The sequence below is a fragment of the Nipponia nippon genome, unplaced genomic scaffold (assembly GCF_047370975.1).
Source record: "Nipponia nippon isolate SJK-2023a ecotype South Korea unplaced genomic scaffold, ASM4737097v1 scaffold_4, whole genome shotgun sequence".
Taxonomy (NCBI): domain Eukaryota; kingdom Metazoa; phylum Chordata; class Aves; order Pelecaniformes; family Threskiornithidae; genus Nipponia; species Nipponia nippon.
In genome coordinates, this window is record NW_028262358.1 from 66,097,771 (window position 1) to 66,120,559 (window position 22,789).

A 22,789-nucleotide genomic window follows, 5' to 3' on the forward strand; every position below is an offset into this window, starting at 1 on the left:
TGCATATATATGTATGTATACGTATGCATATATATAAAAATACATATATATGTATAATATGTATGTAATAATAATATACTAATATGTATAATACGTAATAATACGTATAATACATACTTCAGTTATACTTTTAGCTAGGCTTATGAAGGATTGCTCAAAGACATGGCTATGGGATTTCTCCTTCAGTGATGAAAGGAGTGGCAAAATGATAAAAAAAGGGAGTTACCTATTTAAATCTACAATTTTGTATTTATTGCACCTTCGTCATTGGCAGCTATTTTTACACGTACATGATTGTGCAAGTCAATGAAACCTCAAGGTGAGAAACTGACTATATATCTAAAATTTGTAAATTACGTTTATGTTTCAGTATGTGCCCTTGTAGTCATGTACCATAACCACCAATTCATCTGTGCTGTCGCTGCATTTCTATGGGATGAGAAAATAATTCTGGAGTAAAATATATCTTTCTAAATGGAAGAAAGTCTTGTCAGCCTTCTGGCTTTGAGTCGTGCACACTGCTAATGTCAGGCACAGGCAAGAGTCTTAGAAGCCTGCTGGTGAGAGATGGAGTTAAAAAGCTCTATGAGCTGGGAAGTCCCTCTCCTTCGTGGCTCAATTCCTTATATTGGTCTCTGACTGCAGCTTCTGAGCATTTAGTGCAGTAGAAATGAGCCATAATTAAGGATCCCCCTTCCCTAAGGGAATCCCTTTATTATTAAGGCACCCAAATGTGTTATTTTGTGTTCATAAGTGCAGAGGGACTTCTGTCCCAATTGTACCTGCATAGTATTGTTCATGGACAGCCATTTCCACCACTATAAATTACAGAAGGTGGTGGTGGGTGGTTACAAGCAAGAGAAAGCCAGACTCTTCTTGGAGGTGCACAGCGAAAGGACAAGAGGCAAGGGACACAAGTGACTACAGGGGAAATTCTGTTTTGCAAAGAAAAAAAAAGTCCCCATGAGAGCATTTAGTACTGGAACGGGTGCCTACAGAGGTTATTGGTAGTTTTCAAAATTCAGTTGGACAATGCAACAAGCAACCCAATCAGACGTTGAATATAGCCTTGCTTTGAGCAGTCATTTGAATTAGATGACCTCCAGAAGTCACTAGGAACCTAAATCCTCCTATGATTTTAAGATCATCTGCTTTTCAACCTATCTGGGGGATTCTCCTGTGATTTAGTCAGTAACAGCAGGCTTCATGAGGAAAGGTTCTGCCCTGAAGGAAGCACAGCCTTCGAGCTAAGTAATTTGTTATGACTTGGATTATTCACTCTGCTGCAAATCTCTGCTTTTAGAATTTCAGGCTGCCGAAGGACAAAACAGGTACCACAAAGATTGGTGACCTGGCCCCTCAGGACATGAAGAAAGTCTATTCTTTAGCACTGATTGAATTAACTGCTCTCTATGACATATTTGGGACAGAATTCAAGCAGCAAAAAGCTGTGAAAATCAAAACCAAAGGTGAGTTGGTGTTTCATATTCTGAACCAAATGGGTCTGTTTTAATCCAACAAAACAAATGCATCCAGTTCTTTATGATTTTCCAGCAGAAAATTTGTATTAATGTAAAAATAGTAACATAGATCCTGAGCAGCATTTAATTATACACCTTAACTCAAGGCACACTTTAAGCAAGTTCATGCACATAGTCACTCCAGCTATGGGACTGTGCTCTCTGTCTAAAGTTAAAACTCAGGTCAGTAACTGAGCAGGTAAACCAAGGAGTGAAGAACAGGAACTATCTTTGTAGCGTGCTGTGCAGGAAGAATTGCTTCACAGAAGTTTGTATGTGCTGATGTATTCCCCGGGAGGGCACGTGTACCTGCTCTTTGTGGGTATTCTTTTCCTGGTTTCCTGTGCTACTTCTACCTGACTTTTTTGCTTTCATTGCCCTCGGCTGGAGATTCTGACATCTTTGTCACCTGCTTTCCTCTTCTGTCTGGTACAAACTTGCCCGTGTCACGTAGACCTTTCCCATCCGATACTTACCCAGGCCATAATGCAGTTTTTATGCTGAATGGCATCATATTAAGTCGAAGATTTGGGCTGTTGCAGAGGATGTCAAGACAGCCGCAGCGCGTCATTTTGCTCTGCAAGCCGTTGGAGCGTATGTATAATCACAGTGCTTTTCTTGGGAACATAGGACACGTGGAAACCGATTTCAGGATGCTAGAGGTTTTCAATGCTTTGTTTGTTTTCTGTATTTCTGGCTTCTGCTAAATGCTTTACAAGAGCTTGAAGTGTGTTCCCAGTTAATCACAAGCCTGCTTTGGCCAAAACCCTGTTGTCAAGGTTCAGTGAATGTGACAGTGCAATAGCTCACTTTAAATAATTGAAAGCAAGTGAGAGAGTTGAGAGATATACAGCAAGGTACAATAGATTCTTCAGAATATGCACTTCGCTTTACAGTAGTAGAAAATAACTTTTTAAATGCAAAAGGCATACACAGAAACATCTATGAGACCTTGATCCCTTAAATGCATTTTCTTCTTGCAGAAGTGCTTGTGCTTTCACTAATAAACAGAGACAAAATGCTTCCTTTTGTATTTTGGGTCTTAGTTTTAATTGATTCTTCTCACAAATTTATTGTTAATTGAATTTCACTTATAGCATTATTATGTGAATGACAGACAGTCATAAAAAACATTGAATTGATTAAAACCCCTGGTTTTTCCCAAGTTAAAAAAGATGGGCTAGACTCATGGAAATGTTTAGGAAATAGACAATGACATGTCACCCTTTCTGCCAAACAAATCTGCTTTTGCAATGTAGTGCTTTCAGTGCCTTGTTGCTCTACCTGACCTTCACCTCTTCACTCTTGAAGTGCTGTTTGGCCTATTGATTCATACAATAGTGGATCTATTGGCTGTTCCCCTTTGTGCTTGAGTACATAAAGGCAATGAAAACATAATTCTTCTGTGGACTGTTGTGCTGTGCTCAGCCCTGCCTTTCTGTTGACCTCCTACAGTTTGTTTCTCCAACTTCATCTCAGTAGAAACTTTTATTATTGACAAGATCTTCAAGATGATAAAACCATGGGGTATGGATATTGAGTGTATGTATGAGTCTCTATGTATTTTATAAGTAGACTTCTTATGCTGATAGAGATACAAGAACTCCCCAATTTGGCACTGAAACTGATGTTTCTTTGATGTATATCACATTCCTTCAAGGGCTGACATCTTTTTAGTAATAACAGCTGTTCTGTCCTCAATATTGGCATGGCATGATACCAAGCAGGAATTTTTAGCTACGTGTAGTGTTATATGCTGTTTCAGAAAAATTGCACATACAGCAATTATCCGTACTTCTGACAGAGAAGTTCTATGTCAGCAAACTTGGGGTTAGTAGTTACTAGTATAGCTCTCTTCTAACGGTCATTCACTTCTATTCAACTGGGCTATAAACACATGGAAGTCCCATTTACTTGAAGACTAAGGCTAGTTTTGCATCAAGGCTAGATTAACTAAGACTAGATTCAATTTTTTTTTTAATTTGCATTGCCTTAGCACTGTTGTAAAGACCATTTCCTAATCAAGGCTTAACTGTACTTTTGCTTTTATTAAAAAAAAAAAAAGGCAAAACACCTTTGACAAGATGATGATCTTGCTATCCTGCTGGTGTTGTATAATGCAAAAGCACAAGGTTTGAAAAGCTCTTCTTTCAAAACCCTCATAAAGACAAGTGTTCAGAGTAACTCTGGGTGATAATTACATCTGTCTCATTTTAGTAGCCAAATTCCTGGATACTTTACTCATGCCATTTGCATCTTAACTGTAATAACTTGCATTGAGTGATGAAGATCTGCATTGCAGGGTCATCATCACACCCATTCTGCAAACCAGAACCACGCAGATGGTTCATTTGTGCAGTTTGCTTCACTGTACTGCAGAGTATGTGGATGGCAATTTGAAGTCAAAATAGAAGACTTCTGATTTATGGTTGAAGGAAGAGATGAATGAATCCTTTTAGCCAGAATGCTTTGTGTAATAACTTGATTGACGAGGACATTCAAACACTTTGAACAAAAGGTCAATAGCTCTGAATAGGTTTATCACTTCAAAAATGTGGTTTATGCCATTATCACATATATTGGAACAGATGTGGATAATATCTCCATTTCTTTTGCTTTATTCTTCAGACTCTGGCTTGTTTGGTGTCCCACTGTCAGTTTTACTGGAACAGGATCAGAAGAAGGTGCCAGGAACAAAGATACCACTGATTTTTCAAAAGGTAAATAGGCATGAACAAGTCAACTTGTTACATACCTGCAAATGACAAACAAATAACATTTTGTCCTGGATTTATTTATTCCCTGTAGCAAAGTTTTCAACATATTACTTTAATCAGTCAAAGTTATTGTAACTTTTATTTGCAGCTTACTTATTAATTCAGTAAATGTGATACTTTGCTTTGTATCAGACATATTTTAAGTTAAAGGAATAAAGTTCTTTTTTGTTACAACTGGTCTCCATGATTTAGGCAAGTTTACTAATAAGCCTGTGAAAACTGACAATCACTGCAACCAAATTCCATTCCATAATGGTGGTGTAACTTTCATCATCAGTTGTGCTGCCCTGTATTTTTTCACAGCAAATACATGAAATTCCACAGAAATTCTCAATCCCTGGCCCGTGGGCTGAACCTACCTTTCTAGGAAGTGTTTTTTCCCTTTCAGAAGTGGTTTGGGCCATGAGGCAGGTAGCTAAGGAGTGGGCATCAGGCTGGATAACTGCCTCTGGTGGTGGCAGGTGTCCTTTTCCAGAAGATTTGTTGCTTTAGTACGTGGGGGGATGCTTTGGCCCGTATCATGTCATGGTAATGGGGAAGATAACTGGAAAGATGATGGAGACCCTGGATTTACTGCCCATGCATAGCAGGTCTCATTGCATGGGAAGGGAGAGATCACAGTGTGTGGACCTGTCCTAACACTGACAGAAACTCAGTGCTGTGTCATCACCACTTCAGTAGGTTTGGGGACCTGCTTAAGTTATTTTTCAAGAAACAGAAAATTCAAAAGTAGTTTTGCATCACTCTCTCAAAACTATTACTGTGTCATTTATGCCAGAAATTACTTCAAGATCATAAAAATACATTTCTGGGAAGGATGCTATCTAGAAGAAAAGAAATCAAATGACAAAAAGTGATTGATCACTGTGCTATCCTAGCAACATAGTAAGCATAGTTCTTCAGGAAGAAAATTCTACATAAACATTTCTAGCTTATAGATGTGATTTGTTTTGCAAGGTGCAGGCGTCATTTGGAATACAGTTTTTCTTTAAATGAGAGTATGAAAATAAAAAGTTTCCCATTTCTTCTGCCTGTACTCTACAGCATGTGCTTTCCAAGAATAGGGGATTTGTATAAAGTGCAAGAAAGAACATTTTTGTGCATACTGCTTTTTAAATGTACCTTGGTTATCACTGAAATGAACCAAACCAAGGTAACAGGAAGGCTGCTTAATTAAAAAAAATAATAATAAAAGGTACATCTAGGTTTTATTTCATTGAGGAATTACGGTTAAAAATAATGACATAATTTAGTTTAGGGGTTTTCTGACTGGAAAATCTGAGGGTAATACCGATCCTTGTATCTCCACCAGAAGTTTCTGCTGACAGTAATTCAGGTCTCCGGCCTGCTAATGAAGCCATGCAAAACAGCTCTGATAGAGATGAAGAGGGGATTTCCCGTACGCAGGAGGCTGGTGGTGGCCAGCGGCCACCTCTTGCTGCCTGCCAAGGGGGCACTTGTGAGTGAGTGTGTGCGAAGGAGCCGTGGCCGCCAGCAGTGCCCCCAGACCTTGCCTCCCCATAGACGTGGGGACGGTGGCAAATCACACAACATGCCCACAGTGTCTTTGTGCTCAACAGGTGAGAGTGGCAGCCACTGCTCTGGTGTAAGCTGGGTACGGTGAGAGTTGGATGCAGCCAGTTAGCACTTTTTTTTTTTTTTTTTTTTTAACCAAGGGAAATATAGCAGGGTGACACCTTTAGGGCTGTTTTCTAACTTTGTGGCTTTTTCTGTCTGATCTTTTTTTATGGCATTTATCAGTTACATAAATACAGTGGTAGGTAAACCCCCTTTAATTTCTGTAACTGGAGAAAACACAACTGTGTTGCGTAATTTTTTCTCAAGAGCTGGCACAGGAAGGTATGTAACAAAGGCACTGGCCTAGTTAAACACTGTGAGAACCATTTGTGCTAAAATGATGTCATCAGCTTTTGACGTTTACAAATTTCTTTTGAATACTCTTAAATCCATCCTTCAGTGAATAGTTCTAGGCATATGTTTTAGAGAAACAGAATTTATGATACGTGTTTTAAGTACTTTTACAGGATTTCTATTAATTTATCTAAGCCATTCGTAGGATTGCAAACTGTTGAGTTTGTTAGGGGAATGCCAGTATTTGCAAAACTGAGGCTTCTTTAAAGCCTAGAAGTACTTAGTTCCTGTCTGGTAAAGTCGTAAAGAAGAGTATTTGTGAGAAAGTTAGTACTGTATCTCTGATGTTACCTTAATTGTTTTGATTTGGAGACATTTTAACAAGGGTAATAATTGGGATTTATTTTTGAAGCCAGAGTAATTCTGGAAAAAAACTGCTTCAGTCTTTGGAGGAGACTTGAAAGAGGTCTAAAAAATACAGTTTTCTTTTTTAATAAAATAGACAAACTCCTCTTTAATAGTGTTCATAAAACAGGTAAGAGCCATATTAAAGGTTTTGTTCTACGTCTACAACTATAATCCATGTGTAAACTGTGTCTTTGTGTGTCTGTTACATATGTGGGTGCAAAAATGCATGCGTACACACACACACACACACACACACACACACACACACACACACATATACATAAAGGCTCCAATATATCAGAACTATGTACCAGTAATTTTTAATTGGCATCTTCATTCATGCAGTTTGCTTTGTGTTTGACAGCTGATTGCCCAGATAGAAGAGGCAACTCTGGAAACAGAAGGACTTCTTAGAATACCAGGAGTTGCAACAAGAGTAAAGGTAAAACGTTGCACAGATTCTCAACATCCCCCCAAACTTACCTGTGTTTGCTGATTTTATTTTGTCATACAAATATATTTTAACACCAGGTTGTTCTGAAGATCTTCAAAAACAGAAAGCAAAATCTCTTTACAAAGAAAACTGAGTTATATTAACCAGAAAGCTGATGGTTTCATCCAGTGTAGTTTTGGGGAGAAGACTGGAGTTCAAGTTTGAAGGAGAGTTAAGGCTATGTTTCAAATTCATTTGTGCCAAAATCTCGTTAATTCTTGGCACGAGCTTTCCAGCCTTTTGCTTTTTCCCTGAACCAGCTTAATCATCTGACCAGTTCATACACAGTCTTTTACCCCAGGAGGAAGCTTTTCTCTGGCATTGTGATCCTATTTTAATAGCTAGACTTAACCTGTGTTACAGGGCAAGGCAGCCAGCCTCTCACATTTATTTTTATGAACATCAGTGCAACTACTCAGCTCACTACGCACAATCTTGTTAGGCGCGTCCATGCACACCGACACTTTGCAGAGTGAGTGCCAATTACATGCAGACTCTTCCCCAGTATTTGCCTTAATGCAGGAAACTAAATACACAGTATTATTCGTGCCAAGAGTCCATGTGTTAAAAAGACGGTCTGAACTGGCCTTAAATTCTAAACGGAAAGAACAATTTAAGTGGATTCAGCTGTCCGAAGACGTCTGCCAGCCTCTGTTGTGTAGAACTTGGTCCAGCAGCTGGTTCATTAGAAACAACTGAAAGAAGGGAATATTACGGAAATTGGCTTTGTTTATTTACCAGTAACTAAGATATGGGTTTTTTTACAGTTTTCCTCCATTCCTTATTTTCCACTTTTCATCAGTTCTGCATACTGGAATGATTTTGGAGTGATTTTGTTTATTTGCTTATTCTTTGATTTTTATCAGTTTAATACAATTTCCCAGGCAGAGGATCATTCACTATTTGACTTCCGTTAATTTTTTGCCTATTTATTTGCAGGAGCTGCTTCTTTGAATTAAGCGATTGTTTTGTTAGCAAAGATGTTAGGTTCCTTTACTTATTCGAATGGGAAACTTTATAGAAAAACAAATAATTTAGCATACCAAAGGACTGATGTTTTCTCTTAATTTTCTTAAACTTTTTTCTCCTATAGAAAAAGAAAACATTTTTCTCCTTACGTAGTTTTATAGAAGGGCACAGATAATCTCAAGAAAAAATATTTTTCTGTCTTACTCTATAGATTTTAGAGGAGTTATTAAAAAATTGCATTGCATATCTATAATACTCCATAGTGAAATATATTTCATTTAAAATCTAAGCATTGGTCCATTAGGATGCATAGTTGACGTTTCTGCCCTTGCCTCTCAGATAAAGCAATTCATTTTATCTGGTTGTTTAATAGTGCACTTGCCACAGTGATTTGGTCTGAATGCAGATGGGTGAGCTGATGAGACTCAGAGGGAGAACTGTCATGTTTATTTCTTTAGCTTGCTTTTGTTGATGAGCAGGAAATCATACCCACTTGACTTTAGACATCTGAGTTAGGATCTTGGCACCTTTGAATGCCCTACATAATCAGTGGAGACAGGAGATCTGTCTGGAGGACAGTTGAGAACATCCTTCTGACTTCTGTGTCAACCCAATTGTCCACATTTTCTTTGGAAATAGATCCATTTTCCATTTGGACAAAGTCAAATTTAATGAGACCAGCGTCTTAAAAATGTATCTAGTATTCTCTATCCAATGTGCCCTTCTTGTCCAGATAAATAATTAAGGCCATATTTTTCCATAGCACTTTCCCTCACTTCATCTCACGTACTTTACAAAACAAGCCAGTGTCTCTGTCCTCATTTTCTGTCTGGAAGAACTGAGGCAAGAAGGGAGGGACTTGTGAGAGGTGCCTCAGGGCCACTGGCCCTATACTGAGGCCACTTACCACTCTGCCGGACTGGGAAATAAACGAGGTGGGTGCAAGGCCAGGACTGATGCTTAGTGGGAGACTAAGAAGGACTCAGTCTTTGCAGTGTGTTCCCATTTGTCCATCTCTGGAAGCCCAGTAATAGCACTACCATGGCAGCAAAGCAGGTATATGGTAGTGTCTGCTGCCAACAGTATCCCGCCCTTTCCCAACGCCAGATTTATGAGGTATCACTGAGACTTTCAGTGCTGCTTATTTTGCTGCATAACCTCATGTTTTGCAGTACAGACCCCTTCCATAAAGGGCATGTTTGACATCCAGTGCTAGGCAAAGCTGTGTGTGCCCAGAGGCATGGAGTTCCCAGCAGATGGCAAGACATCCAGCTACCCAGTCACACAAATCTTCTCCCTCTTTTTTAAAAAGAGAACCAGCCTCACCTTAGTGTATGTTTCGATAGGAAACTGTGTGTCAACATGCATAATTGCCATATTTGTTTATGAAAATGGCCATGCATGCGTTAGAGCAACACCCTTTGGTAGTAGTTTCAGAATTGCCATGTGTATCAGCCACATCTTAATATTTTGGGGGAGGGGAAGTCATAACCCTTACGTGAATGAATATGATATTTGGTTCTTATAGTATATTCCATATGGCCCTGAGGCAGGCCCATGGGATTTCCTCATATATGATTTGGCAGTCTGCTGCCTATTACTGTGTGTTTGCTTTCAGTGCTTCTGATCCCCAATTTATCTTTTTGTAGCAAAAGATCAGCGGCAGCTGGAGTTAAGTGGTATTTCAGATGTCCCTTTTTTTCCCCCTTTAAAAGTAAGGAAAGTATTGCTCTGTGTATAATGCATGACTTCCAGCAGCCAAGTGTTATTGGTGCTCTCTGTATCTACTGCTTTTCAGAGTCTTTGCCAAGAACTGGAAGCAAAATTTTATGAAGGGACTTTCAACTGGGAAAATGTAAAGCAACATGATGCAGCAAGTCTTTTAAAACTCTTCATCCGTGAACTGCCTCAGCCACTCCTCACTGTAGAATATCTCAAAGCTTTCCAAGATGTACAGAGTGAGTAGTGCCCTTTCTGTCTCAGCTGCGAAGAACTGATACCAATTGAGAGAAATGCCTCTTTGCTGTAGCAGTATTTTTGGTAATAATATGTGAAGCTGAAAAACAAATTGAATAACAACAATATGACTTCTCCTGAGAAAAAAACTGGGCATATTTTTGCTAATGTACAAATAACATTATTCATGGAACATCTATTTTAATAGTTCACACGTAAAATGAAAGCACATTGCCGCTTTCTGATAAGATGTTTCTGATAGTCGTTAGGAGGTGTGGATGGGATATAAGGACATTGTGTATGGTGGTATCAGCTTATAAACAATATTTGCTTCAAAAGAAAACAACAGCAAAGATACAATAGTTCTGCAGAAAATCTAACAAATGGTAATTTATACTGTTCAGGGTATTTTATCTATTTACAACAGGAATAGTTAGAGCATAATAGTCAGAACTGCTGATCATCCCTGGTCCCTTGAGATCGGCAAGTTCCTGTGAAAATGTCCTCCTTGCCACTGGTCACTGAGACAGCAAACATACCAGCTGTAATTGAAAGAGAGCGGGTTGGTGATAATGAATCAGGAGCAAGAACCCATATACATTAACTCCCCAGCCAACACAGGAGTGCAAGTTTAGGAAAAATCTATTCCCCTTGTCTGCAGGCAGAGCGATGGCTCATTTCTAAGGGATACTTTCAGGGAATTCCCATGGACAGGCAGACAGACAAATATTCTTAAAAACTGTGGGCCATGTCAGTCTCTCGGTTGTGAGCTGCCTTTCAAGGCCATTAAGTTGGTGGGAGTAGGGGGCTGGTGCTTAGGCCTGCTACATAGTGGTGTTGATTTTGCAATACTGAGCAGCAAGTTAAAGCTGGCCAGAATGCTTTCAAATGATGCTGGCAGCAGACAGCTCCTCAAGGTTGTTCCACTTACCGGATACTCATTGGAGCCAGGAGGGTTTCTGCTTGCTGCTCCTGAGCTGTCTGAAGGCTTACGTAGTTTTACTTACCCAGAAAATACTCAGGTGCCAGGATCCGAAACGCTTTCTACATTGAGCCAAAGGATTTGATGTAAAACAGACAAAGCACTTCATAGCCTCCCATTGTTTAAATTCTGCCCATCTTGTTGGTTGCATGTAATAAGATTAGGTGTTAGAGAAAAAGAGCCATCTTTGTGACAGTAATCAGTGTTTTTCATGATACTGTGACTAAGTAGTGTGGTTAGAATTAAACAACTTAATTTAAACAATTTAATTTCTTAATTTAAGTAATTTAAACAACTAAAATTCAGTCGTTATTTAGGTGAACAGACAGAAAACCTTGATTTAAGTAACGAATTTTAATTGTTTTGTAGTTGTATTTTTGCTTACTTTCCTAGGAAAAGGTTGATTCTCACTGCTTTTTGAGATACACTGTTATCACTACTTGCATGTTTTAAATGGCTATATAATTTGTCACTCATTTATTCAGATCCTTAATTTTTATTATGGTAGAAAGTAGTCAGCAAGGGTTTTTTTTTATTTCATCAATGAACTTTTTTTTTGGCAGTATCTCCCAAACTGATTTGGATGAAATGTATTTGAAATAGGAGTTCAGTTGGAATCACAGCAGGATGCATGAGAACAGCCCTGTTGAATTTTGAAATAGCGTAATAAAACTATGTCAAGTGCAGGTACCTGCCTCTTCACTTGTTTTATGTATGGCCTGATTCATTAGGAATCTGCGGAGAAGACTTGCCAGAGCACATCCTCTAAAGCATGACAGGAGGAAGTTTATGACAAGTGACAAATGTGGGAGAGTTGGGGCTTTCTGCTGCTCAACACTGCCAGAACGTAGGAGCTCTTCTAGGAGGTGGAGGAGTGTAGGGATGCACTCGTCCTGCATCTTGGGTGAATGACGCACCACTGAGCGACTGGGTAAAAGGCAGAACCAATGTCACTTTTCTTTAATTATAGCTTGCCACGTTTGGTACGGCACTCACTGCTGCAGATATGTGTTAAGCTTCTCTGCCCTTGGCTTTATCCCCACTGGTTTGCCGTTGCAGCTGCTGCTGCTTATGTCGCTGGAGATCTGCCTTATTCAGCAACACGTGGTATTCATTCTGTGCGGGTGACTTGGGAGACCATGCAACTGTTAAGGCAATCAGAGAAACTGTGAAAGCAGTTTTGCATATACCCTTTCATATGTTGGGGCACAGGCTCAAAAAGGGAGGAACTGTTAGCTGACTATTTCTTCTTGTAACATTGCAAAATAAAGACTCACAAGGCATCTAGAAAATATTGCCAGAAGACTGCTGAGTCATACAGCAACTGAATCCTAAAAGAACATTTGGAAATGAGTATCAGAAAACAAGGATCTGCCAGTCCTTTGTCATACTGTGACAATTAGCCATGTGTATGCATTCAGCATTTTGCATGAAGTTTCCACTTTGAAATCATGCTTTCTGAAGAGGAGAAGTGACAATTTAAAAACACTGAGGTTCATGTGCTTCACTGGCAGATCTCCCAACGAGGAAACAGCAACTGCAAGCTTTGAATCTTTTGGTTCTCCTCCTACCTGAAGCGAACAGAGACACTCTGAAGGTTAGAATTGCTAATACTTTTTTCCTGCACAAATATTTTGTCTGTTTCTGTGAATCCACTCTAATGAACACTGTTGTTTTTTAACATTCTTTTTTTCAGTTCAAAGTTAATGCTGAAACTAGTGATTCTTTTTTTTTTCATATTTCACAGAACTTCAGGAAAAAAAAAAACCAAACCTTAGGACCCTAATTCCTCTCAAATGACTTTTAAGAATGTGACTGGAAATTTTTCCAGGAGATTGAAATAATAATCTCCCAGTTAGCAACCTTTTCTCTTACAAGTTTCGTTCCTTTTTTTGCAGCAGCAGTCATTATTTTCAATGCAAAAAATAAACAGTGTTAGAATACTATGGATGAGAGTTTGCTTTTATGAAATGGGTTTAGCTCTTCCTTTTTATTCCCTGCTTTTCTCTGTGCTGTTTGTTTCTGCTCTCAATAAGCTAGAAATTTATACTTCCCATTTGTATTTGCAGCACGTTACACGGAGTCTTCCAATTTGGGCTTGTCCTTTTGTAGCAAAGCTATTCATCTTTTTCAGAATATGCTTACTATTAAAATTGCTACAATCAAAAATGAATTTGCAGGATTTGTGTAGGATGCAAAACATCTTCTGTTACAGGCAAAAAAATCCTATTAGGTCTTACTGTTTAAACATTACTTTCTTTTTGAGTTTATTTACTGTGTGGAAGCAGCCAGGAGGGCTCCTGAGTTGAGTTACAAATATCTGGAACTGAATGAATTGAAGATTGTCAGTTTGTAACTGGCTACCCATCATTCACAATGCAGTGGTTTACTCACGAATTGCTTATGCTACAGACCTAGCCACTCCATGTTTCCATAACCATGACAGCTGGCACTATTGTGTTCACTTTCAATTTAAGAAAAGCCAACAGTAATGTTTTTGAAAGCATCTGTGGGACGCTACTTATGCACCTACATAACGAGGGTTTTGGAAAAAAACTTACTGTGCAGGGCTTCGAAGTCACTTGAATGCTTTTGAAAATGTTATTCACAAAAATAACAAGAATGATTTACTTCATTACTTAAAGGAAACAAAACTTGCATTACAGTCCTGTGAACAAACATGTCCCTACTTCCTATTATTGATTGCTTTTCATGTGGTTTTATTAGGAGTAAAGATCTTTTTCCAAAAATATGTAACATCATGTTTCACTCTCACTTTTTCATGTGCAGAGTTAAGCTGTAAGTTCTGCTGTTATTTCAGGTACTGCTTGAATTCCTCCAAAGGGTAATTGATCATCGAGACAAAAATAAAATGACGTTAAAGAATGTTGCGATGGTGATGGCCCCAAACCTTTTCACGTTTCATGGGTTTGGCTCAAAGACAATTGAACAAAGGGAGTTTGTTATGGCAGCTGGAACAGCAAATGTCATGCGCTTTATGATTCAGTACCAAAAACTTCTCTGGACAGTAAGTGTATTCGTAAGGCGGGGGGGGGGGGAAATCATAAATTTCAGAAACAAGGCATTTGAACAAAGAAGTAATATGAACTTCTTTCCATGATTTAGAGAAAGATCAGCCTTGTCCAGCTGGGTTCTTGCTCATAGGTAACTCTTATGGGAGTGAAACAGAATGATTACATCTCATTGTAGAGTTAAGCTCTGATGGTCAGGGTTTTAATATTGTATGTACCATATGTGAACTCAAAAATAAGTCCTTGGGGGATCTTTGGCCTATCAGTATGCATTGTTATGAGGAATTTATTCTTTTCTGCTTAGAGAGATTAGCAGGAAACATGGTGTTTTAGTCCATTTCCCTTTTGGGCGAAACTTCGTATTATATAAAACATGTTTTGATAAAACATGAAGTTGTGCCATGGTCTCAAGCAAAGTTCTAACTTAGACAGACTGGAGAAGTTTGCGCTTTGTTGTCCGTCAGCAACTTTAAACAATTTTGACCTTTGCTTCATGTGAGGAAAAGTTATTAACACCATTGTACAGACTAAGTGTTGAGTGAATTTTTTGACTGAAGAAAGTAAAAGCACTGCATGATTCCACCTCTCTTCCCCTGAGAGCTTACTGGATGGAATATAACATCAAAAATTGAGTGTTTTTTAAATTGTTTTACAGGTTTGTGTTATTTGAATCTTTAATTATTACTGGAAATAAATACTATTTTCTTGAGTTCTACCTGACAATCTGTCGATTTACAAAGTTTTGATAAGTTAGTTACCTAAGGAAATTATGTAGTTATTCATACTTACTATCTATATTCATCTAGATTCCTAAGTTTATTATTAACCAAGTGAGAAAACAAAACACTGAAAGCCAGAAGAAGGAGAAAAAGGACAAAGCTATGAAGAAACTTCTGAAAAAGATGGCATATGACCGGGAAAAGCATGAGAAGCAGGAGAAGACCCCTAATGATGTAAGGAAACATATGTCTGAAATGTTTTATTAATAAGACTATCATCTCCAGTGAAAAAGTGAATATAGCAGAGGGGATATCTACGTGTATTTAACTGTGAATTTCAATAGAAAGCAAGTTAATACGGGTTTCATAGTTTATAACCAGCATGACACATTTAGAGGGCTGGGCTGTTTGTTTGTTTTCCCAGATTTGTCAAAATATTTCTGTTCTGAAAAACGATATCCCACAGGTTGTTTCAATTTGTGCGTCTGAAACAAAAGTATGTTAGGTCTATATCTGTAGAGGGAGCAAGTGTTGTGGCAACACTCAGTATTACTGTACTCACATTTCGATGCATTGCTGCCGAATGTAAGTCACAGCAGACCATGTGTTTACTTAAAAAATAAATATCAAATAGTGAAATCTAGATCTATAATAGTGTTTGGAAACAAAGTTAGCATTTAATCCTTCTTCCTCCTACAGGAGCTCCCAAACCACTGAGCTCTTTGCCTCAATGAATCTTTAACTCTTCCTTGTAAAGTGGAGCATGCTAGAGCATGCACAACCTGCCCACGCCAAGAAACCCCAAGGGATGAAATAAATGTAAAAAACTGATAAACTGCTTCTTATGCAGCTGTTGTCCAAGTGTCTACTCCCAACTTACCCCGTGTATATAATCTACAGTCCAGTATCTCTCCGTTAGGTTATTGACTTCTGCCAGACCCATCAGTGATGTCAAGGCATAAGTTTCAGTGTAACAGTCTTCACACATTCTTTACAGTGAAAAAGAAAAAAAGCCTGTGGCATTATAGTATTAATTTTTCCTGTACTTTAGGAATATTTTAATTGAACTGTTCCCACTGACATTGAAACTTTTCAAAAATATATCTCATGTACCTTGAAATTGCTTATTATTTATGATTTCAATGAAGTTAGTAATTAAAAATTTTTGAAACTCATTAGCCTATACAGTATGGTATCTTAATTATAATGCATTTGAAATACATGATTCCAAAGTTATTTTAAATATGCAAACAGGTAACACTAAATATGTGTATCCTGATAACATAACATATACATAACAGATTTAGGCGGTATGAAAATACCACCTTGTAGGTTGAAGTCATATTGAAGATTCTGGTGAATTAGAGACATCTTGCGGTAGCTTGCAAAAATGCATTGGTCTGGTTTATGTTTTTCTTATCAAGTATGTGTATGGCAAACTGTTACAAAAAAGGGTTGTCATATTCTAATAAAGGTATTTTTTTTAAGCTATTAAGCCAAGAAAATAGAATATGGCAAATGAATATGCTATATTATCCCTCAAATCTGCCTGGTTGGATCTTGCAAGTATGCCTTCTTTTTTCTTTTGAATGTACAAATAGCTGGATCCTTTGGACAACTGCATCCAATATCTGCTGGAGACTTATACTTTCGTGTTTCTACCTCATTTTGTATGCAATGTTTGACACATCTCTTAACGTCCAAAATTAATTAATTCCCCAGGCACTGCTTTGCCTTACTTTCATATCTATCTATATGAAGTAATCTGTACACAGAATATGGACTTACATACAATTTTAAAATAAAGCTAATTAAACACTGACATTTGTTTTACGCTGTCTAATAAGAAGAGAACTCTTTGAATACAATTCAGTTGAGTTATGATGAGATGACACTTAATGCTGCCATCCCCTGTTCAACATAGAAATAACAGTAAATACACTGAAATAGGCAAATGCTGTTGCAACTTCAGGTATTGGATTTTTTTGTAATTCAGTGCTGTTGGTCTTTTAGAGTAAAATACGCTATTTTAATCCACTGGGGAGTTAGGGCTGGAGTGTCATGTAATACATTCTTATTCAAATGTAAATGTAAAGTTCCTATTCAATAATTTTCTTTAAGCCCTAGAATTCTGTGGGGATTTTCTTCAAAATGAAATGGTACAATTTTTCACAAATCCTTCATGCTTATTTGAAGCATTTGTAGCATTCAGTAATTTGGGTGCCTGAGAACATATTATTCTTAAAATCATAGTCACAAATTGCTAAGGCTTCATTGTGAATGACAATTTTATACATTTTTCTAAGTAAAAAATTGTCTCATTCTTTAAGGAAAATTTGTTGTGGGTTTTTTTCCTCAATTTTCAATTTATACTGCCTTAATTTGAAAATGAGGTAGTTTTCCTGTGCAGTTCCTGAACTGCATTTCACTATTAGATGGCAAGTGAGGCACCCAGACTTGTGGTGAATCTCCACTCCAGTGAAAACTGTTTGAAACATTTGAGAGCAGCTGAATAAAAACTAAGTAAAAGTTGCTATTTTCTACCACATGCTGTGGCACCCCACATGATTAAACATAGATGGACAGAGCTTGAGTCACTTCCATACTCTCCAGAAATACCTCAATATCTGCATTCTTAATGGCAGTCAGCTCATTTGGATAAAATTTCATCTTATCTCTGATGAGGCCTCTCTATCAATCACATTTCCCCTTTTAAGACAGAGGTTAACATTTACTGCAAACTTTGGGCAAGATCTCTGTACAGTGCTGAGAGTGGTTAATATTAGAGGGCTCATGAGGGTTAATCAAGAGTGGTTAATATTAGAGGGCTTGTGAGGGTTAATTGCTTTTTGTGATGCCTATGCATACCCATGGCCCCAAGTCAGTGTTAGGGATTAAGTCTTTATGTTGATGTTGGGGTGCATAATGCTCTAGCCAGGCAAAGAAAGATGCCCTCAGGACTGGCAATTTACCTACTAGCATTAGCCAGATTTATACCATCTGTCATTGTATTCCTCTATACGTTGCAATTGTTCCAAAAAAAAGGAGCAGTCGTGTTAGCAGCACAATGCAGTGCTACTGGGCTTATCTAACACAGGTTAGAATAGCCATTGTATCCCATAGCTGTTCTGTTTGCATAACCTGTTTGAATTTTCACAGTATAACGTTACTGACTCTTGCTGAATTTGTTATCCACTGCAGTGGCAGATTATTTGCTAAAAAAATTGCTACCTGCTAAATCATTTCTCTTTATATAGTTTTACAGTTGTTTGTCCCAAACTAGGTGCAGCACTTTGCAGTTCAAAGAGAACAACTGCATCCCATTTCTTTCAGATTTTGTCTCCCATGTAGCAAGATCCTTTTGAATTCCAATTTTGTTCTTCATAATGCTCATGGCCCATTCCTGCTTGGTATCATTCGCACATTTAATAAGTATATATTATATTCCGTCATCTGAGTCATGAGTGAAAATACTGCATAGTCACTTCGTTCCTCTCTTCATCTAACCTGATGGATATTTAAGTGTGTCATGCAAAATGGATCAGAATCTGGAAGAGACCCACCCCAGATCCTATAGCCAAGCAGCTGCAGTTCTTTTGTGATACATAGATTCACGTCCCTCTGAAAAGAAAGGGTTTGAAAGAAGATGAGTACCTCACAGGTGACTGCTGTGCCTGCTACGGACTAAATGTTGTAGGCCAGTGTATTTTCCATCAACTGAAGAGGTCTCTCTCTTCAGGTTTTTAAAGCGTGGAAGTACCGAACTCAGCCAGAGGTTTCAGTCTTGTAAACCTCATCCTGAGAGAGCCTGTGAGGCAGGAGAGGGGACTTGCAAACTAAAGAGTATAGGTGACCTACCCTTCAGCATATTGTCCATCATCTTATAGGTACTTCGCTTATATGTTGTGATGTGGAGCCCTAACGTGGACGTTTTGAACTACTCTGTGCAGAGAACAGGTCCTTCTGTGACTCTGCTCCTAAACGTTTTACGGCCACGTTTTCTTTCCCACCAGCTTGCACAGTGAATGGGCTAGGGGATGCTCAGTATCTGCTCTCTCTGTAGTTGGGCACCATGAACATATTGTGCAGCTGAGCGCGAGTTCTTCTGTAAATGCAGGTGGTGAAAGTGGCAAAGTGCATTCATTAGCTGAACTAATAATGATTCTGTCTGAATAAACAAAGTAATTATTCTGTTTGATCTGTGACCGTAATGTTACAGCTCTGTGGACATTTCTTGTTCTTTCTCTCATATACTCAAAGCGGGCATGTTTTTAAATAATTTATCATATGCCTGCTGTATAGAAAAAAAACCCCTTGTTATCCAGCTGAAGGTTGGAAAAACTCCATTAAAATAAACTGAGACAAAATGATACAGAAGTGTATATAAAAATTAAAACCAATTTAAATTTGCCATGCTGACTTCGGTGAAAGACCAGTTAGGGACATCTGTAAATAAACCTTTCATCCTAAAAAGTTTCCTTTCCTTTTGCCAGGATCCCAACAGTTTGGAAAGAGGCAAAATATTTTTAAGCAGGCGTTTACTTCCTAGCAGATGGCTACAGCCACTGTTTCCATAGGTGGAGGCCTTAAAGGACAGATTTGACAAATTTAGGGATAAATGTAGGGAGTTGCTCTTTGAGATCCGTTGCAATCTTATAAATTTTTGATTCCACAATTACTACGAAGCAAATGCTCAATTTAGTGATTCTTAATGCTTTAGACATAAATAGTTATTATGTCTAGTATTTTTAAATCAATAAATAATAAGACTGGATCTAGAAGGATTGTTTGGTTAAAATTACTTACCATAGCTCATCATTTGTATAGTAATGAGCCTTTACCTTTCTCAGGAAGCTGCGCTTCTGATGCTGCTCACGTTTATACTTGTTCTATATTCGTTTAACTCTGATAGTTTCAGAGAAGCTATTCTAGATTCACAGGTGCCCAGATTTGTTCATTGATTATGGAAGAAGAAATGTTCAGCCTTACAATTGCAGTAAATAGTGGGGGGGAAGAAGAGTGTGAACTGTCATAATCAACCTTGACTACTGAGACTCTTACATTTCTTTTTCCTATCAAAATGAGTACATTTGGATAAATGGTAATGTAATACGAATAGAAAAATTACCTCAAGATTTCCAGGAACAGAAATTAGGACCTTATTCACAAATAAATTATGCCTTTTGTAACTTCAAATGTCATGTACTGCAAGTTGAACAGAAAAACTGTCCTTTGGAGCCCTCCTTCTCTGTAACTAATATGATTGATATTCATCATCAAGGATTTTTGGGTTCAAATAAAATGCATATCCATTATGTAGTCAGACCTGCAAGTTGACTAGCCGAATATATTCTGGAGAATAAAAAATAGGGAGAAAAAGCTGCAGTAGTGACTATCTGTTTTAAAAGGAAATGATATTTGAAAAGAGGAATCACTTAAAGTAGACTGACCCGTGAATACTTTGTGATTTCTTTTTTTGGCATGAAATTCAGATTAAGTGAAACTGGAAAGGTTTCTTCTGGAAGTTTTAGTGGGGGGGTGGTGCAGGGGGATTGCCTGGCTTTCATGCCTGCAGCAGGTCTTTTCCATTTCGATCTCATATGCTTCTTATCATACCAAAGTGTGTTCTTAATATAGCAGTAAGTGTTATTGTTATTCTTAACGTCTTTGAAAAATAATTAAACACTACTGTTCTTTTGTTCTAAAGTCCTCCCTGCTGTTAAAAAGAGATTTGAAGGTCTCATGTAATTTACTGCATTACTGTGTAGTTATTATATTTCTGCAGCGAAGTGTAGTAGATCGTAGTTAAGTACAGAGCACTGTACTAAGTTACTTATTCCATACTGTATTTTGAGAAGCTCATCAAAGCCAGCTGCTAGCAGCTTTGTTCCAACATCGTTATTGCTTTGCAGGCTGATGTTCCTCAGGGAGTGATACGGGTGCAAGCGCCTCATCTTTCGAAAGTTTCCATGGCAATACAGCTGACAGAAGAACTGAAAGCCGGTGATATAGTAGCCAGGTTTCTCAGCCAGAAAAGGTACAAGCACATTTTTGTTTTGTTATCATTTTGGGAGAGGTGGCTTTATATATATTATATCAAGAAAAAAAGTTTTAAAATACTTTTAAGTCCAGGTGAGTTCATGAACTTTTCGGCCGAATTTAGCCATTAAAATACATGCTTGAGGAATTAACTTAATGCTCCTAATGTCATTAAAGCTCATGAAGCCTTCTGGAATACATGAGTGCCGTTAGTAAATAATTAACTGCTATTTAATCTGATGGGTTAGGAATAGTTTTGTAACTTTCTGGGGACAAGACAGAAAGGAACTCCAAGAAAATAAGTCAAGGAAACAAAGGAATGAGGAAAAGAGAAAGAAAATATTTTGTAAAAAAATGCATTTATATATAGCAACAGTATAGGTATTGGGATATAAATACGTGCAAATGTCGTGCATGTGCAGTGATTTAAAAGGAAAGCTACATTTGAGTCATCCAAATCCATTTAGAAAGGGAGAAGTTTTAATCAAGCTTTTACATCTATTTTTTACATATATAAGCAAAGTAAGAAATCAGAATAGACTTAGCAAAAAAAAATACTTAATATATGCATCATATATAACTATTCATGCTAAAGCAATAATATGGTACACTAGTTGAGATTAAGAAGCTGCTTTTTGCTAAATGCTGTTTTTAGAGGTTTACACTTTCGACAGAAAGTTATTTTCTGGCTGTGCCTTAGCATATATTATTACAATTAAGCAGCGAGAATAATAGAATCCCTTTGTAATACGGGGACTTTATTCTTCCACTGTCTGTTTTTTACTTCTTTTAGTTGCAGCAAAATTAAAACCAGTAAGAATGTGGTTTCTCCCACCCAAAGCTTTTTTCAGAAATATGAAGTGTTTGAGGGGAATACTTATTTTTGCAGCAGCAGCAGTGAAACAAAAATCAGAGGGTAAATATCAGGCTACTTGGTAATAACAATGGAATTCTTTTCTAAACCCCACAGTTTCTTCACATCTATCTTGTTTTACCTTTTCTATAGAGTATTGCTCACTTGCAGGACTATTCATTTGCACTAGCACACAAGGGTACTCTTGTTCACTTACTGTATCAGTAAACGAGTATAAACACGAGGGGTTTATAACAGGTACACTGCTGATCTTAATTAGCATAATTTCTCCCGGACACATTTAAGTGGCCGATGTGCAAGCTCTTTTGCAATATAGTTATTAATTGTGTTTTGTTCCTGACAGTGGAAATGTCCAAACACTCAAGAAAGAAGAGGTCTTTCTTTATGAAATAGGAGGAAATATTGGTAAGAATGGCTTCTGAACAACTTCTTTTGCTACAATAGGATTCCTTGGCACGTTGTCCATGGGCTTCACCGTGGCTGCATTTTTATTTATGTCCCTAGTTCTCCCTGATGCTAAGGCAGACGGTTAACCTTGGGTAGAAGGAAGCAGAGATGTTGGTGTGATCATCATATTAGTAGTATCTTATTATCTCTCCCAGAGGAAGACCGCAGCTGTAACAGATGTTCCTGATATGTATGTACAGTGAAGAAGCACAGAAAGGTTGGGTAGGAAGGTGCTTGAAGTTCATCTTATTCATCTCTTTATATTGAGGCATAAGAAGTGAACCTACAGTCCTTCATGCTCTGCATTTGAGCGTTGCTTGCAGGTTCCTTTGGGGAAAAAAATGCTCAACCAGAAAGCTGACCTAGTGATAAAATTTTCCAATCGTTAGTCTTTTCTGCTGTGCGTTTTCCAGACCCTCTTGATTAAAGCAAATAGCAGATCAGCAAGGTTAATGCCAAAGGACAATTTTGAACACAATTCTGACATTTTCTTTGACGAATGCAGAAGTATTTTTGCATTGAGAATCTGGTTTTGATCCCAGTATTTTTCATATGCTCAGAAAAAAAAAAAAGAGAACTAGAAAACAGTATTGGGTTGGTCTTACATTTACTTTTTTCTTATTAACTGTGACCTGTTAAACTTTATTTGAAGTTATAAAATTCCATGAATAAGCAGTACTTCTGTACTCTGCAAGTTTAAA

At 37.8% G+C, this 22,789-nt stretch overlaps 1 protein-coding gene across 4 annotated transcripts in view; it reads left to right on the top strand.

Moving 5' to 3' along the window:
• The window catches only part of ARHGAP18 (Rho GTPase activating protein 18), a 100,192-nt gene that overhangs the window by 72,385 nt on the left and 5,018 nt on the right, over positions 1-22,789 (top strand). For all 4 annotated transcript variants that reach the window (XM_087776139.1, XM_087776138.1, XM_087776137.1 and 1 more), the window contains exons 6-14: positions 1,304-1,469; positions 4,149-4,240; positions 6,942-7,019; positions 9,838-9,997; positions 12,492-12,574; positions 13,799-14,005; positions 14,816-14,962; positions 20,641-20,765; positions 21,985-22,046. In XM_087776139.1, coding sequence (XP_087632265.1) covers positions 1,304-1,469; positions 4,149-4,240; positions 6,942-7,019; positions 9,838-9,997; positions 12,492-12,574; positions 13,799-14,005; positions 14,816-14,962; positions 20,641-20,765; positions 21,985-22,046 — 1,120 coding nt within the window. The remainder of the gene's footprint in view (positions 1-1,303; positions 1,470-4,148; positions 4,241-6,941; positions 7,020-9,837; positions 9,998-12,491; positions 12,575-13,798; positions 14,006-14,815; positions 14,963-20,640; positions 20,766-21,984; positions 22,047-22,789) is intronic.